The following is an 18423-nucleotide window of genomic DNA, read 5'->3' as shown; positions in this document are numbered from 1 at the left end:
GTGATAATTTGATATCATAAAGTGGGGGAAGCATTCAACAGTTTACTCTCTTCAAATTAATAAATAGTAAGGTTTTTTTTTTTTTTTAACTTTTATTTTAGGTCCAGGGGTATGTATGAAAGTTTCTTATATAGGTAAACCTGTGTCACAGGGGTTTGTTTACAGATTATTTCATCACGCAGGTATTAAGCCTAGTACCCAATAATTTTTTTTTCTGCTCCTCTCCCTCTTCCCACTTCACCCTCAAGTAGACCGCAGTGTCTGTTGTTCCTTCTTTGTGTTCATGAGTTCACATAGTTTAGCTCCCACTTACAAGTGAGAACGTGGTATTCGGTTTTCTCTTCCTGCATTAATTTGCTAAGCATAATAGCCTCTAGCTCCATCAATGTTCCTGCAAAGGCCATGATCTCATTTCTCACTTCTCATTTTATGGCTGCATACTATTCTATTATGTATATGTACTGCATTTTCCTTATCCAATCTGCCATACTAAGTTATTTATTATTTGTACTTATTTGGTATTATGCAGGGTTCTAATAATTCACCATGATTTATCTTCATTTTGTTCACATGGCTTTTGGTACATCATTTTCAGAGAAGTAAAATCTATGTAAAAAGTAAAATTAAACTTAATGGCTGCAAGTTTCAAAAATTAGCACCTCTGATTAAGGCAGTATCCCAAGCATAGCCTTGATTCTGTACCTGCTGTGTTGCTACAGGTGGAAGTAACATGATATAAAGATGAGTATAATTCATTCACATTGGAAAAAAACACCATTCAGATGAGACTATGGTCATAGATCTTTTTGAATAGCATCCAGTGATAAGTAAAACCATTGTCTTTCCTTGAGGATAGTTAGTCAAGATGACTAGCAAAACCTTCTCTGAATGGAACTCAGGTTAGCTGGGCTCTGGTGAGATAGGATGGTGTTTCCATAGTAAGGCCAACATTGAAAGCCACCTCCACATTTACCCTATGAGATCCATGATGAAGAATGCTAACAACTGAGCCAAATTAAGGTCTACACAGTCAGAGTTTTAATCAAGCCAGAAAAATTACAGCATACTGGCAGGAAAATCCATAGGTAAAGAAAGCATTCCGACTGGGTCTGTTTCCTTTTTGATTTCTAGGCACCAAGGTGGCACAATTCATGGACTAAAAGGCTGCTGAGAGTTCAATCATCCAGATGCTGAACAGGGCAAGGGACTAACATGGATAATTAAATACAGCAATACTCTACTCCCTTCTTTGGTGTTTTTCTCCCCACCTAACTTTTCTTACATAGATACAGACTGAAACTATTATTCAGCTTCCCAAAAACAATATAAAAAGACCAATGCTTCCATTTATGCATCTACTTTTATAATGCCAATTACTAACAAGAAGAACAGGGATAAGTTTATGTAAAATAGTAGAAGGTAGCACTTCTATGGTGTCTTACATTTCTTTGTCACACATTATGCTTTATTTTCTGTCTTTTCTTACATTTTCTTACTTAGTGTGAACAATATTTTCATTCTTTATCATTTACCCTGAGGCAGGTCTCACTCTGCTTTCCTATAGATAGTTTTTCTAAGGTGTTATCAGTAAATAATACTTATAAATTGCTTTAAACAGCTTAAGGGCTTCCATTTAGAAATGTTTAAATAATTCAAGGTTAATAAGATTCATCGTACTCACAAAGAGTATCTTGTTGTGGACAAAGCTAATTGCTAAATTTTATTCAGCACTAAGTGACACCAGTAGCAAATCAGCTCACAGCTTAATACTATTGGCAGTCCTAAATGAAAAAGAAATAACATTACTCAGATCCAGGTTTTTTAAAATACACGTTATGATTCACTTCCATTAGTTCGGATATTGATGCTCAGATACTGGATATTGGATTCTCTTTCAAACAAAACAAAACAAAAAAGAAGCTGAGAAACAAAGTTGCAGATATTTTTAAATGTCATGGTAAAAAGTCACAGTGAAATATATTTTATCCTTGTTTCAGTGGATGCTTCTAATTCTCATTTGAAAGATACAATATATTCCTATCAGAAAGATTTTTCTCTTGGCAAAGTTTAGAATTCTGAAAATAGTCTTTTAATAAAACAGTACCCACACCCTCCTAAGCTGTAGAACCAAAGTAACAGCACTATGATGTATTATTCCCTTATGGTAACACACCCTGTTGAAACTGAACTGTAATTTGGCACACGACATTTCTATACTAATGTAATGTGACAATGTTATTATGTTCACTCTTTTCCATGTGATCATAGCCATATTCGTCTTCTCCAACCTGACGTTAAATTAGCTAATATGGCTACATTCTATTCTGGACACTGGGTAAAAGCAGAAAAGGATTACTGTGTAGCACACTGGTGTGATGATGGTGGATGAATATGTAAGCATTAATAGGTGATATATAAAATTTATAATGAATGTAAACTTTTAGCACAGACCTGGAACATAGTAAGTGCTCAATCAATGGTTACATTCAAGAGAAATTTCATAAATAGCTACAACATACACTGTAGCACAGCACACTGTTCCTTACAATTTCAAAAGAGGAAAAAATAATGTCAATCTCAGAGAACAAAGGAAGTTTCCATGGAACAACACAGTTTAAGTAGAGATTGGAAAGGAAATTGCATTTCTTCAAGCAGACACAGTGAAAAGGATGCATTCCAGGTGGAATGAATGCATTTTCCAGGTGGAGAAATTAGCATAAGCAATGGTGAGGAAATAGGAAAGTGTAATGTTGCTCAGAAAGCTGTGAGTAAGTAAATTGGTGATAATATGCCATATGGACAAGGTTCTGCAATAGATAGGTATGAACATGAAGGTTAGGGTCAGATCATCGAGGTCCATGAATTCCACATTGAAGAACTTGGAAAGTAGTATTGGACACTGAGGATATACTTCAAATTCTTGTGCAAGATTCATGCATCTAGCAAGCTTTGATTTAGTGAGTTATTACAATTACCATGCTATAAAATACCACTGGGCTTATAAGCGAAGAAAACAAAGAATATTGTTCCTAGGAGAGGCATACAGTCTTATAGGGAGATAAGAGTAAACATAAGTAACTATAAGGAGAAAGTGATGGCCATTTAAATAGTATAAACCAAATTCTATAGGAAGCCAGAGGAGAAAAAATATTGTCTCTGGATAAGAGCATTTGGAGAGGCTGATGACATTTAAACCAGGATGAATAGAAAGAGAGAAAAAAACTGCTAGAGAGGCACAGAATGGATTAGAGGAGAGAGGAATAAGAAATGGGAGATAATTAAGAAATTATATAATATACCAGAAAAATTATACAGAGGATCTAAATTTGGCATTGATATGGAAGAAAACTTGAGGTGAGTATACGACACTATCTTACACATACACATGCATATCCATATACACGTATGCACAGAACAATTGTTTTTGTCAATGAGTAGGTCACTTAGATGGCAATTTTCCAGAGGAGAAAGAGTTTCACAAACACATTCCTTTAAAAATAGCCTTTGGCATCATTTTGCATAACACTTCTTTTTGAAAGATTCCTTTCAGTTCAATTAATTAGTATGATTTATCCAAGATTACGTTTACAAGCTGTAAAGTATTCCCATCTTCCCATTGTTAATTATATCTCCAGGCTAATATAAATAAATTTTTCTAGTTACCCTAACCCACTCTATGAAACTTATCAGAGAGATGACATTTAGAAATTCTAATCTAGGGGAGGGAAGGTCTCCTATGTAATGTGGCATGTTCTTTTCCCCGTTAAAAAGTTTTGTTTCTATTTTCTTTTTTGTTTTCTATGTAGTTGGAGGATACAGTCAAAGAATTTATGAACAAATAACTAAGCTAGAGATGAAAATTTCATTAAGAAATGAAATGTCTTAAATGGGTTTATTTTAAAAGCAAAATCAGCTCCTATACAGAAAAGGAGTTTGTTAAAATCCCAGGAATCATACTAATTCTGTTTGTGCATCTTATAGAAAAACAGTGAGATGTAGAGACAAGATTTATTTTGATCAATTTAAAAAGTGAGAAAAGTGTTTCATGCTATTTCTATTGCTTATTAATTCCACATCTTCAAAGTCAAGATTGCTAACGTATCTTCTACCAATTGTAAATGATATAAAATAAGATTTGCTTTTAAATATTGATGTGTACCTATGTATTCTCACCACTGAAACTTCAATGTACAAGCCAAGGAACCATTTTACATTTCCAGAAAACCCACTAAGAGGTAATGATTTAATCAAAATTCATGTATTCTGGGAGCCCTCTAAAGTAATTTTAATGCTGATTTGTGCAAGAGGCATATCAGGAGACATATTCATTGAATGACATTTATCTATTTACAAGAAAATAACAAATAGCCTTATCATTGTCATCACCAGTACTATCACCTGAGAGTAGCATTAAAATAGTTTTCTGTAAAAATGATTGGAAGACAGCATGGTACTTAAGGTTGCATCTTGATGTTCCTTTAGGAAAAGTCTTACAAATAGACACATAAAATTATATTCTTTATATTTAACTGGTATATGAGGATACACAGTCTGCCACAACCAAATGGCAACTGTTTTGTAAAACATGGAAACTAGATTAAGCAAAGTTTGGCAGAAAAAGTTCTTTTGCAACATGAAAAATATTTTCACACCAAAAAAAATCCCTCCCAACTACCACATGTAGTCATACATCTGTCAGGATCATATTCAGGATGAAAAAATTGCCATAATAAAATCTTAACAGATATTCAGGCTTGTTATTGTCCTTGAAAATAAATTTATGTCATTTTCTGTGAGGCAGGAACAAATGCAGTTAGTAACTTCTCTATAGACATATATACATATCCTTATGAAAAGCACAGGTAAGGTTGCTTTATGTATATATATTTATTCAGACTTTATGTAAAGTTATTTATATAACCCACAATGGCATTATTAGTTTTTAAATATGATTTGGCTTGCAGAAATACAGTGTTTGCAAATGTATGATGGTATGAATACACGTTTATTGCTTCAGGTTTACTGTAATTCTATGGGAAATGAAACTAGTAAAATGAAGAACAAATATTTCTCCATCTACAGTGGCATGATTGTTAAAACCCTCTTCAACATATGATTTTACTCTGCATTGGTTGTGTGTTTTTTCTACAGTCAATATTTTGGAAAGGAACCCTAAAGACAGCAGGTAAGTTGTACTTTATTGCTAGGGTGCAACAACTTAATTCAATGGATTACTGTAGGCTGACCTTGTCTTCTACATTGTGATGCACATATCTACTGACATGAATAGTCTCAAGAAGACAAAGCTCAGAACGAACAAGCTCTACTCTTTCTTTAAATCCACATTCAAATCCAGCGTCTGCTGCAAAATCCAAAACTTCAAGCATGACATCTTCTATTCCATCATCCTGTAGCTTTAGCTTAAAAGTCGTAGCATTGACAACATAAAGCACGTATTCTATTTTGTAACCAGGAGAATTTGTCAGGAATATTCTTGTAATATAGCAGAATGCTATGTTTTGTATGAAATATTTTTATCATTTTGATGACGTGCTACAAATCGGACCTATTTGAACATTAAGACACAGAACTTTGTCTTATAGACCAGTTAATTCCATCTTCAAACCGTCACTCCTGTGATACAAATTAGGCACTAGCAGATATGCCATGATGTAATGTGAATGTTGTGTTTTATTGTCATGCTTATACTGCAATACTTAAAGGATTTTAAGGAGAAAACCCTAAGTTGCTAAGATACAAGGGAGAGTGCCTGAAGGACAATGTTTGAATATGTATATATTTTAAAGTAAAAAGCAGCAATGGGCTTAAAGAGATGTACGCAGAGGAAAAAAAATGAGACCTGTAACTGTTCACTAAAATTCCAGCCCTCGAGACATAATCATATGAAATTAAGTACTATTTAATTATAAAATAATATGAAGATTCTTTCAAAAACTAAGGGAGAATTGTCATATATTGGAAATAAAAACCATTCTTTTGAACAAGGTAATCATTAGTAACTAAAAATAAAACAATAAACCTGAAAACCAAAGAATCACCATCATCACAGGTTTAGCCAGTAGCATCCTTAATTAACAATTCGTATTTCAAAACTAGCCTTTCTGTAGAAACAACTGCTTCTGTGGGTTATGACAGTTCAGCTGACTCAGAATTAACATAAGGACTCTCAGTGTTAGGCTTTAGATATCAAACAGTAACTGGAAGCGATGATGGGTATTGGTCCATACTCAGAGAGGTACTTACGGTCATTGCAGAGTGGCCCACTGAAGGAAGTCATACTACAGTCACAGCTGAAGCCATCCCACTGTTGCAAGCACACGCCTTGATTGGAACATGAGTCCTCTTGGCAGGTTGTGCTGGGACCTGCAAAACAATCCAAAGGAAACTAGGGATTTATCAAAAAATCCAGAAGTGTTTTATACATGAGCTAGATCACATATAGTAGTTGCCAACACCTCAGATGATATGTCCAAACTAGTTTTGAAAGTTCTAGTTCACACACCTGAATTAGGAACTGAGAGGCTGTAATATGAAGGTTTTCTTAAGTTTCAAGTGGAGGATAAAATACATTATAATCATAAACTAAACCAACAAATAGCAAAAGCAAGCACATAGCTTCTAGTATGATTATCGTAGCAGGTAATCTCATTCCATCTTCAATAATTCTTTGTCGCCATTTGGATTTTAGAAAATGAATGGATCTCCTTAACTTCTGACCAATGAATAGAGACAATGAGAAATGGAGATTGTAACTTCATGAAATTGAGATACGATTGGCAAAATAACTGAAGAGAGTTATGCAAAAAATGCCCTAGGGGTTTCAGAAAGATAAAGTTATGATTGCTGGGTGTTTTGGATAGGTATGTTGGCAAGTATCAATTCACATGCTTTAACAATTTCATGCAATTAAACATAAAATTAAAAACTCCATATAAGTGACATGCCCCCATTTAACATACAAGTAAAAAGAATGCTAGTCTATTTCTAAAGAATCTTAACTAGAACACTGAAAAACAAAGAACTAAAAAAAAAAAAAAGCATGATCAAAGCACTAAAGGCAATCACTATACAAACATATTCAAGACTGAAAGCCTTTATACAAACTATACTACAAAATTAGGCTTTTTGCACAATGTTGAAGAAAGGAAAAAATGAAATCTGTACCCAAATAACAGTTACAGCAAAAATGTAAAATATGTTGTTTTAGGGTTTCCACTGTGTATTACGGGGTTTCAGTCTTGTTTTGTACACACAGGGCTATCTACCTTGCAAGTCAGCTTTCATCAATGCAACTTTGTCAGCAAAATAAAAAAAAAGCAAAATATATTAAATGTTAGTAAGCAATACTGAAATGGGGCAAACACAGAAGAACGTTCAGATTCAAAAGGCATGCTGCTGTAAAGGGGGAGAAAAATGCTATGTAGAGCAAACAAATTAATACTAACAGCCATAAATCTTAAGAGAAGCCAAAAATGAGAAAGCGGTAATTTATTAGAATTTAACTGTACATATGTAAATATATATAATGGTTAATTGAGCCGATGATATGTAATGAAGGAAAATTAAAGGAGCCTTTATATGTTTCCTCTCTTGGATAGATATGAATGCATGACCAAAGTGACTGTGTTGCTTATTTGGAACATGCAGCACCATTCATCATGTGCAGATATGGTATAGACTATGATCACTAGCAGGGCAATTATCCCTTTCTATGTTTTTTCCTCTAGATCTTTTATCTTGCCATTGCAATTAAGGCTTCAAACTGTAATGCCAGCCATTCACTGACAACAGCTGGACTTTAGAGTGACACCAAACACCAAGCCAAATACTGCATAAATGATACTGCATATCGCTTAAAGTGGATGAAGGAAGTAGTAAGGATGGAAGAAACAAACTGCAATATAATCCCTCATAAAGGAATTTTCTTTATAAAATTTCCACTTGTAGTGTTTATCCTTGAACTTGCAGATTGGGTTTATATCACTTACAAATTTCAGAGTTACATCTGTATTTTCTATACTTTTACAATTGTCTTCAACTCATAAACTTCCCTGTGAATAACTGGTTACAGTAAAATCTCACTAATAAGAACTATCTTAGAGAGGGGTGAAAAGGGAATATAGTCTCTCTAAATAGCTTTAGAGTATAAACTAATATATTTTCTGGTAAATAAACATAGAGGTTTTATAAAAATAGAAAAACAGACACCAGCTAAATAGATGCTATTAATGTAAAATCGAGAGCCTCTGAGGTGCTTGCTTTAGTGAATAAGTTAGAATTATCTGTAATCATACTTTATATAAACTGATGATTTTGTAAAATGGTTTCTAAACATGTACCTTACCACTACATTTCTATTGCAAATTTTTTAGGAAAGGAATTCTTCATTGAATATTATTGAATTTAGTCTAACCAACAAGAAGTCACAAATTCAGAAACCATAATATTATAAATCTTAATTTCATAATAATAATAGGTATATTAATAATAAAAACAAAAATAGTATTTTATATAAGTAGTAATAATAAGAAGAATAACTCCCAAGTCCAGGAAACCTGAAGAGTTGTAACAGTTTTTTTCAACTTAGTTCTTTATAACAAAGAACTGAAAACCACTAAACTCAACTTAGTTCTTTGTGTCAAGAACTAAGAACCTCTTAATTCCTCAGTTTTAATTTTTGTTCCAAACTTTGAGAGGTAAATTGTCTATTGATCTTTATCCCATGGCAAGAGGTCAATAATAATTAGCATATTTTTAAAAATTAAATCTCTCAAAGCAATATTCCTTAGCATATTTCTTCCAGTATTAAGCAAAGAAACAGGGTCAAACAAGCCTAGTTTGGGTCAGATGCCATTTGATCCAATAGCTATTTGCTCTCTAACCTGCAGAGCAGAAGAAAAGATCAGCAGCAAGAACTAATGAAGATCCAGATTTTGGTTTTTGTTTTTTCAAATATTATCAGAAATGCAATTGAGAAATAATGCTGAATCCTAAAAATAGTAAAACTGTAATCTTAGAAAAATAATCTGCCCATGTTTTAGAGCAGCAATTCAGAGTACCTGCCAAGCCTCTATGGCAGCATACAGGTGTGCTTTATTTTATTTTCATTATCACAGTAGTCTTTTTATATTCAGGTATTACAGGACAATGCATGCCTGTGCCCAACAAGACACATTCTTCAAAGCACTCACCTTCTAGAACAATATTTAAACATTGACAGGCATTACACAAGATAGAGCCTTACTTTTCTTTTTAGTTATGTAATATTCTTTTTATTTTATCACTGAATAAAATTGGGAAAAAGCTAAAAGGACATTTATATTGTTATTAAATTTAATAATATGTTAAAAAAGGGAAATAAAAATGAAGGTAAAACTACAATTTCCAGAAACCAAAGAAACAACAGAAAAAGAGGTTAGGGGTCTTTGCTTTCAAGTAAGGTAAACTTGGGTTTGAATCCAATTATTAAGTGGGTGATCTTAGAAATGTCATCTTACTTTTCTGAGGTTCAATTTATACATTAAAAAAAGACAATGATACCTAATTTATAGAGTTTTGTTGATTTAATGAGATAGTACAGGTAAACATATTGCCACCAATATTTAATCAATGACAGCTGTCATAATTAAACAGAAAACTATTTCTATCAATATAATGGAGCCTAGAGCTGAATATTACAGGTGTATAAAAAGAGCATCTGTGAATATTTCACTGACTTTACGTAGAGGTGTTATCTTGACTTTAGTGGGCCTACTTATTGGTTGATTACTAGTGTCCATTTTCTGCTATATAAACAGAGAAAAGGCATCCAATGTACGGTCTCCAGCATAACAGCCTCAGCATCACTTGGGAACTGGTTAGAAATGGAAATTCTAGGGCTTCAGCTCAGATCTATGGAACTAGAAATCCTGGGGGTTGTAATCTAGTGATTTGGATTTTAATGATTCTGTAAGTGATTCTGATACAGGCTAGCATTCAAGAAACATTAATCTAAATAGACTTTGAAAGGTTAAAACCTGAACTCTAGTTGAGGTATATTTTATAAATAAAATGAAATCACTGAAATATGTTAGAAATAAAAGGCAACAAGTGATTATTTAGGCAAGATCAAAAGCTTTTTTGCAAATAGGCTTAGAGATAAGTGGGTCTATTGGGTAGGAACAATGGAAAATCCTCACAAGATATTATTAGGTTATACCAAAGGTATGCTAAGTATTCCTATCAATAGGGAAGTTAAGTTATTCCAATGTGGTTTGGACTCAAATTACATGAGCTAACAATCTTTAGAAAGATAATTTATTAAGTATCTATAATTAAATCACTAATCCTAAAAATGTGTGAATCTCATCAACTGTACCTATGACAGGTACATCTAAGATTATTCCTAGGAACTATACAGGTCAGACATAATGATAAATTAAAAGTTGTTCACTTTGATGTTGGAAGGAAAGATTCAGGACAGAAAGTAATATTCTAAGAGCAAAGAAAAAAGGCTGTGCCAGGGGTTGAAAATTATTAAAGCTCAGATATATAAAGCATAGATAAGGAAAGAACCAATGCCATAATTGACTGAGTTCAAATGTTCAAATAATAACTCAATAGGTAATTAATCATCTTAAACAAATTCCTTAGTATATTATGTTGATAAGCAATAGCAAATATCATTACTGCAAATGCCCTTTGTTAATAGATCTTGCTTCTCTTAATCCATTTGCTTCCGCCCACTCACTCATATTATATACTAGTGATGGGGGTCCTGTGTGTTTGCCTCTTGTTTTCTACCTCACTGGATGTTATCTATCTGCTCTCACCATTTCTTGTAGGTGAGAAGTCACATACCAAGCAACTTAGAAAGGCCTATTTTTAACAAATATTTTTCATAAGAGACTGCAATACCTCTTTCTTTAAAAAAATAAAATAAAGTAAATCTACACATTCTCACTAATTAGATCACCTCCAACAATTATGTTGTCCCACATTCTTGCGTACATCCACCAATGGGAATTGATCCCCTTAACAATTTTGTGTCTCTTACTTAAAATTAGCTAAAAGGGAAAAAACATAATTTCCTTATGCCTTACAGATGCTTTATGCCAAAATATAAAGAAATATACTAATAACATTAAAAATGAACTCAACTCCACTTTCCATTAATAAACTTATCCTCTGATATTATTACAAGGCAGTTTGAATTTCACCTAACATTTCATGAAAACATATGCTTCATAGAGGGAAAAAGGAAAACTTATTTTCAAATATAAAATTTCTATGTACTTAGGTAATTGCTAAATATAATGGCATCATTTTGGCTGAGAATAAATGATTCATAATCACCTGGGGGACAAGAATTCAATTTTTTTTCTTCTTCTTCTCCCATATAAAATCTCATAAATCTAAAATTTTCAAAAGGACCCAAACTGTGTTCAATGTTACAGGAGAAACAGCAACATTTCCAGAGCCACAAAATTCATGATAATGTGATAAAATTACTTTTATGGAGGAAAAATTTGCTCAAACAAACTGAGGTGTTGAAATGAAAATTATCTAAAATGAAAGTAGCAATCAAAAAGTACTCCTACAGATCTTGGTCTGATACAGAGCAGAAAAGAACAGAAGATAGTTCAGTGCACTTCTGATGTATGGAATATTAGCCTAGGGTAAGACAAGAAACCTGTTTTTGCTAAAACAAACGGAAAATATACAGGATACACCGTTTCTGCCAGGTACAAATCATTGAATAGTCCTTTCAGAATGAGGTATCTGAACTTTGTCCTCTTGTTATATACTATGGGGATATAGATTTTTATTTTAAAATATTTGTTTATTTCAGTGGCTTTAGGAGTACAAGTGGTTTTTGGTTACATGGAGGAATTGTATAGTTGTGAAGTCTAGAATTTCAGTGCATCTGTCACTCAAGTCTTGTACATTGTACCCAATAGGAGTTTTTCATCACTTAATTTCTTTCCCACTCTCCCAGCTTCTGAGTCTCCAATGTCCATTATGCCATGCTATATGCCTTTGTGTACCCACAGCGTAGCTCCCACTTGTAAATGAGTAACATGAAGCATTTCGTTTTCTAGTCCTGAGTCACTTCACTTAGAATATTGGCCTCTAGTTCCATCCAAGTTGCTACAAAATAAATTATTTGTTCTCTTTACGGCTGAGTAGTATTCCATGGTATACACATATCACATTTTCTTTATCCACTCATTGGCTGATGGGCACTTAGGTAGATTCCATAGCTCTGTAATTGTGCATTGTGTAGTGATAAACATATATTTGCAGGTGTGTTTCTGACACAGTGACTTCTTTCATTACCCTTAGCAAACTAACGCAGGAACAGAAAATCAAATACTGCCTATTCTCAGTGATAAGTGGGAGCTAAATGATGAGAACAGATGAACACATAGAAGGGATCAACAGGTACTGGGGAATACTGGAAGGTGGAGAACGAGAGGAGGGAGAGGATCAGAAAAAATAACTAATCAGTACAAGGCTTAGTACTTGAGTGGGAAAATTATCTGTACAATGAACCCCCATGACAAAAGTTCAACTACAAAACAAACCTGAACCTGTATTCCCTGAACTTAAAACAAAAGAGAAGGTAGATATTAACAAATGAGCACAAGTTGATTAATACTTGCTGGAGTAATATTTGCTTCATGCTATAAAGCAAGCATTGTAGAACTGATTAACAAACTAATCAAGTGTACTACATAACTCAAAAATTTAAGTTTTATGAGATAAATTGAAAACATGAGTAAGGATTTCTAAGCCCAAAAAGGGTATCTGACCAGTTACCAGAATTTGCTGGACAGTGAGATTTGTTCTCAGTTATAGGTGGAATTAAAATTATTTAGGGTGTGATGACAAAAATCTAGTACCTTCACATCCTCTCTCGATCTGTCCATTGCAGAAAAGAGCATCTGAGATGAGATCCGGAAGCCGTCCATTTAAATCAACGGATGCCAGGCAGCCTTGAAAGCCTTCTTTGGCATGTACAAGTTTTGGCAAAGATTTGTAAGTTTCTTTAGCTACTCCTCCTATATATAAATCACCTGTGAGAAGATCAAAGTCTTTGTTACAAAAGTACCATGACATTGACTTTAAACACACAGCAGGATGGAGAAAAAACAGGGAGGTTTAATTTTCATTAACTTAATAAAAAAGTAAATTTATGACTAGCTGCTTTTTTCCAATGTGCTAAACAATAGAAGTGTTTGAATAATATCCTGGCACTAGGAAACATTTCTAAAAACTATTTCCATAGAGAACTAAAATAATTCCATGTAATGTGGCCAAATGGAAGGAATGCGGGCTGGCTATAGAGATGTATACATCTGAGTTGAAATCCAGGCCTCGTAACTTAAAAACCTTGAAAAATAATATATGTATACATTCTAGAGTCTCTGATTATTAGTATCGTTTCTAAAATGGAACAATCAAAACCTATCCCATAGGGCTTCATGAGGATTAAATGAGACGAAATATATGAAGCATCCATCAGAGCAGAAGTATACAATGCATACACAGTCAATAGGCATTATTATCAAATTCACCTTCTGCTGAGAGATCGCTGTGCCTTTCACTTCAGCAGAAGTTCAACAAGAAGTTTCTTCTTGTGTCTAAAGCCACCTTCTATAGTAGACTAAAACCCATTGTCCTTGTTTGCACCTCTCTTGTTAAGTAACACATATAATAGTCTGTATATAATTGAATATTACATCCTTCTTCAGGTGTTTACTTTTTTAGATAAAATCATACTGCTTTCAATTTTTAGGTTATTCTGAAATCCGTTAACAAGTTTTCAACTTATTTTTCTAATTTTATTGCAGTTTCTAATGGAAAACATTGCTCAGCTTTGTGAAGTTTTTGTCTCTAGGTTTGGGATTTCCCAACTTTATGGACAATTACCAAAAAAAAAAAAAAAAAAGAGATTTCAATTGATGTTTGGATCTTTCTTTTTCTATTTCAGATTATTCACCATATCTAGACAACATTCAATAAATATAATTAACTGACTTTAGTAAACATTTAATCAATGCGGAACATAAGGAAAGTGTCCACAAAATTCAGTAATATACTGCTACAGCTCCCGTCAACAAGTTCTGTAACATACACTTTTTAGCTGCTTCTCCAACTTACATTTTCATTTGAACTTTCTTTCTCATGTTAACCATTCTATTCAACGTCATGTCACCTGGTGCATTTTCCCCAGTATAACACAAACATCCTGCAATCTTAATGTTTACCTGGGCCCTCTGTGTTGTCTCAATGGGACTTGGGAACAAGGAGAACTGATACATAGACTGTGGTATCCCACCCAGAAATATTCTGTCTTGGCCTCCCAACTTTCTTTCTCATGGTAACTATCACATTTAACGTCATGTCACTTAGTGCATTTTTCCCAGTATAACACAAAAATCCTGCAATCTTAATATTCACCTGGGCCCTTCTGTGTTGTATTCATGGGACTTGGGAACAAGGAGGACTGATACACAGACTTGGTCTGTTACCCCAAAATATACTGTCTTCTGCAGGCACCCATTAAACAGTAATAAGCTAACATAATCGTTTGTAAGTAGGGTAAAAACAAACCACAGATATGACACTCTTGAAATGTATTGATGAGTAAACTGAAATACAGGAATCATGTGGCGTACTCACAGTCATGTAACCTTAAAAACTGAGAACTGAGGTCTTGACCTACTAACTAAAACTCTAAGTTTTATAACTAGGATGCCATTGATCCCATATAATTCACACTGAAAGTACTGGATATATTTACTTCCCCTCCTTTAAAAAAAAACAAAGTCTACTGGCTATTAGGCATCATCCTTAATATTAAAAGACAGCATGGTTTTGGTCAGAGAGGGGATACTATTTTTGAAGTATTATTTGATTTTTCTTCCATATTTCTATGTTGTCCTTTGTTTTAGCTCTCACTTAATTTCAAGCCATTGTATTTTAATTGCTGCAGAGAAAGAATATGAATCAGAAATGAAAGATATAAAATTAGCTTTCTGTATTTAAGTCCAAAAAAACCTAGACTTTTTGAGGAATGAAATAGAATACACATTGGAGTTAACATAAGAAAAGTAAAGCTTTCCTACTCCTCATTCAGGCAAGCAGGAGATAAAGTCGGAAGAGACTAGTTGTGCAAGCATCGTCACTGGCGAATGTCAAAGAGGGCACTGATTTCTAATTTACTGAGTTCCGGTTAATCTCAAAACCTCAGGTAAGTTTCAATGAGTAATGCAAACCTCTGTGCATTTCCTCAGGAAAACTCTGTGCATTTCCTCAGGACAGCAGTGAGATCTCTGAAAAGAAATGGCTGCACCGTAGACTTAGATAACCTGAGAGCTTAGAGAGTCTCACAGTGCTTTCCATACTCCTCTGCGCCATGGGAGCTATAGAACAAATTCTAGAATGCACAGAAATAGAAAAAAAAAAAAAAAAAAGTCCAACCTGAGGAGGTCATGCATACAAGAATGAAGATGCTGGGTTTCAGCTCAGTGAGCACCTGAGTGATGACGCCAGACTATTTAAAACAAGCTTCCATGCCACCTCTCTTTATCCACCCCCACCCCGACAATAATGAGTACAGTGGAACTTCCCCCATTGAGTTATTTAGATAGGACACCAGAAAAAGAAGGGAACTAAAATTGCCTGAGATTGTACCTTCACTAACTCAAAGAATCAAAGCTCAAAATAGAAACCAAGGTGAGTTATAGAAAAACAGAGAAGTTACATTTCTTGTACATCAGAGATTGTGGGCTGAGATTTATATTTTGACATGTCAAAGAGCAACGCAAGGAAATACTACCTACTACTTTCATTTGTTGAACAAAATTTGTTAGAAAATTTCAGCTCTCCTTCAGCCCTAATGAATGTAGTAGAGAAGAGTGGGGAATTGAATGAAGAATTTTTGGCACAGCTTTAGACTTTTCAGATGTAGAACTTAGTAATAAAAATTACATATGGAATACTATATATTGGTTAATCAATCTTCCTCTGTCTGATTGTAACCTCCTGGAGCAGAGAGGCTGTGTCTCCCAGAATGCCTAGTACTGGGCTCTAAGCATGGTGGGCACTCAATAAATACTGTCAGCCACCTTATGGATGGAGGTCACAGTAGTAAAGAATAAAAAAAGAGAAACAGTAAGGCAGCACATGGGGATAATGTTAATTCTAACATGCACTAACTTTCTTTTCCCACCTCCTACCACAATCCCTGTTTTTCTATTAGCAAACTTATTCACCTGACGACACTGTAAAGATTATTGAAGAGAAGTAGTAATCTTTCCTGTGAGTTACTAAAGAGCAGAAAATATCAATCCCAGCAGTGTAGAATACAAGATTCAAACATACCAAGGTAGGTGCGGTTGGCTTTCTGAGTAGGGAACTCATTCTATTTTTCCTTACTGAAGGTGTACTTAGCGTCACCACTTAGTACTGTTCATAAACTCTTTCATATAGCAAATAGTGGTCGAAAGTCCCTTGGTGGGTTGCCACATGATGAGAACAAAGAAACTCCTTAAGTGGTCTGAGCCCTGTATACCATTACCACTTATCAAAGATGCAGCGTCTCTTTTTGATCCTTGAAGTGATGGGGAAATAAATGACCCATTAGCGCTAATGGGCCCCTGCAGGTGAATTCCTAGTCATGTGAAGAAGGATATACTTAATGGCCCTATGTGTGAACAAGAGCCTGGATGGGCAACCAGTAAAAGTCACGTTTCTGTAGATATGAAGCTAGCCTGTTACCGCTTCTTCAAAATGAGGGGATGATTTTTATTCAGATGCCTTAAGGACCATGTAGGCAATTGATAAGGCAAAGGCTGAATTGGGACACTTTTGGCAAAAGATGTAGAGAACATATATAATACCAAAAAACTCGAATGTCTAGAGGGTGGGTTTCTTAAAGTAATCTCCATAACACCCTTATTTTTAGTATTGTATATACATAGGCACCATGTTTCTCTCGAGTGTTATCTGTGAATGAAGTGGGGTGATATCACGAATATATGTTCCCCAGTAGTTGAGCAGTATTGACTAGGGAATAGTGCACAGGCATTTTAATTTTCTCTGTCTACAAACCCTGGCTCTGCCACCTACTGGCTGTCTCAGTGTAGGCAAGTTAAGTTACATTAACTTCTTTGAGAGTCAGATTATTTGTCTATGAAATAATAGGGATTATTAAGGAGGGATTGACAATGCCTACCTTGCAAGTGTGTGAGGATTACAAAGTACGTACGTAAAGCATGTAGCATACAGCATGGGCACAGCACGTGATGGATCTGGTATGGCTGTGTCGGGATGTCTGTAAGGACTACACATCTATGACATACTTCCGTCTATGCTGATTGCACTGAGAAATGCAGAAGAATGAGGTCTACTTTGTCTCCTGTTTCTAGCACAATTGGAGGGACATGATGACAATTTTATAAATTCTTGATGATATTTTTTCTATTGGATTTAGTGGACAGTCATCTGTGTGCTGGAAGTGCACCTTATAACGATTCTAAAAGCAGCTCAAGGACTCTTTGACTTAGTTTGAAATTCAGTGGCATTGAATCTGGTAATAAAAACAGGAAAGCTGCTTGACAAATATCTCCTAATTTGATACAAAGCAGTTAAGAGGAAAAAAAAAAAAAAAAAAAAAAAAAAAAACTCTATGAAGCCCAAGGGCCAGGTTGTGAGGTACAGACTAAATATTCCTTAGAAAATCAGAGAAATAACAATTTTTTGTGAACTTTGGTTGCAAGGAGGGGCACCACAGAAAAGCTGAAACAAGAGGAATGTATGGGAGACATTACTACTGTAATGATGTAAATGTGGATGCCAGACACAGGAACAGCACGATTGTACCATGGAGGCAAAATTTATATGGCATTTAGGAAAGACAATAAAAGGCTTGACTGGAAGAGAGGAGTTTTCAGTTATTTATTAAGAAATGTAAACAATATTGTATAAGTAAAGTCAAAGGAAAAGCTACCATAGAACTTATGATTATGGGTTGGAAAAAAAATAAAGACCATGAGAAATCCAAGGATCAAAGCAAAGCAGCTAGGAAACTAGGGAATTTCAAGCAGTAATAATCTTGAGGAGAAATAAAATTGCATTTAACATTACATAGGTGGAATTTGAGTAGGAACATGAATCCAGTGACATGAACCTGGGGCTTAGGGAACAGAGGTTGGAGCTTAGAGGCCTTCTTTCTGAGCTACCAACCAAAAGCAGACAAATGAAGTGATGGAGATATTCTCTACGCTTAAAACAGGGAGCATAAGGCAATTAGAGTAAAGACCAAGCTGTGCCTTACAGTAGCAGAATGCAAGTGTCAAGGTATAATTAGTTCTTTGACTCAGCTTTCTTGTTTATTCACATGTACTTTTCTGT

At 34.5% G+C, this 18423-nt stretch overlaps 1 protein-coding gene across 31 annotated transcripts in view; it reads right to left on the bottom strand.

The window, feature by feature from the left end:
• Positions 1-18423, bottom strand: part of NRXN1 (neurexin 1) — a 1131792-nt gene that overhangs the window by 555566 nt on the left and 557803 nt on the right. For 19 of the 31 annotated variants that reach the window (XM_032292205.1, XM_032292206.1, XM_032292219.1 and 16 more), the window contains 2 exons: positions 12906-13079; positions 6265-6384 (listed from right to left, as the gene is read on the bottom strand). In XM_032292205.1, the coding sequence (XP_032148096.1) occupies positions 6265-6384; positions 12906-13079 (294 nt within the window). Of the gene's footprint in view, positions 1-6264; positions 6385-7286; positions 7314-12905; positions 13080-18423 lie in introns of all 31 variants that reach the window. The other 12 variants (XM_032292196.1, XM_032292197.1, XM_032292214.1 and 9 more) reach the window with 1 other exon arrangement.

The sequence above is a fragment of the Sapajus apella genome, unplaced genomic scaffold (assembly GCF_009761245.1).
Source record: "Sapajus apella isolate SASKATOON/1434 unplaced genomic scaffold, GSC_monkey_1.0 scaffold26, whole genome shotgun sequence".
NCBI lineage: Eukaryota > Metazoa > Chordata > Mammalia > Primates > Cebidae > Sapajus > Sapajus apella.
The sequence above is the reverse complement of the archived record's forward strand: the minus strand, read 5'-3'. Positions and strand labels throughout refer to the sequence as shown.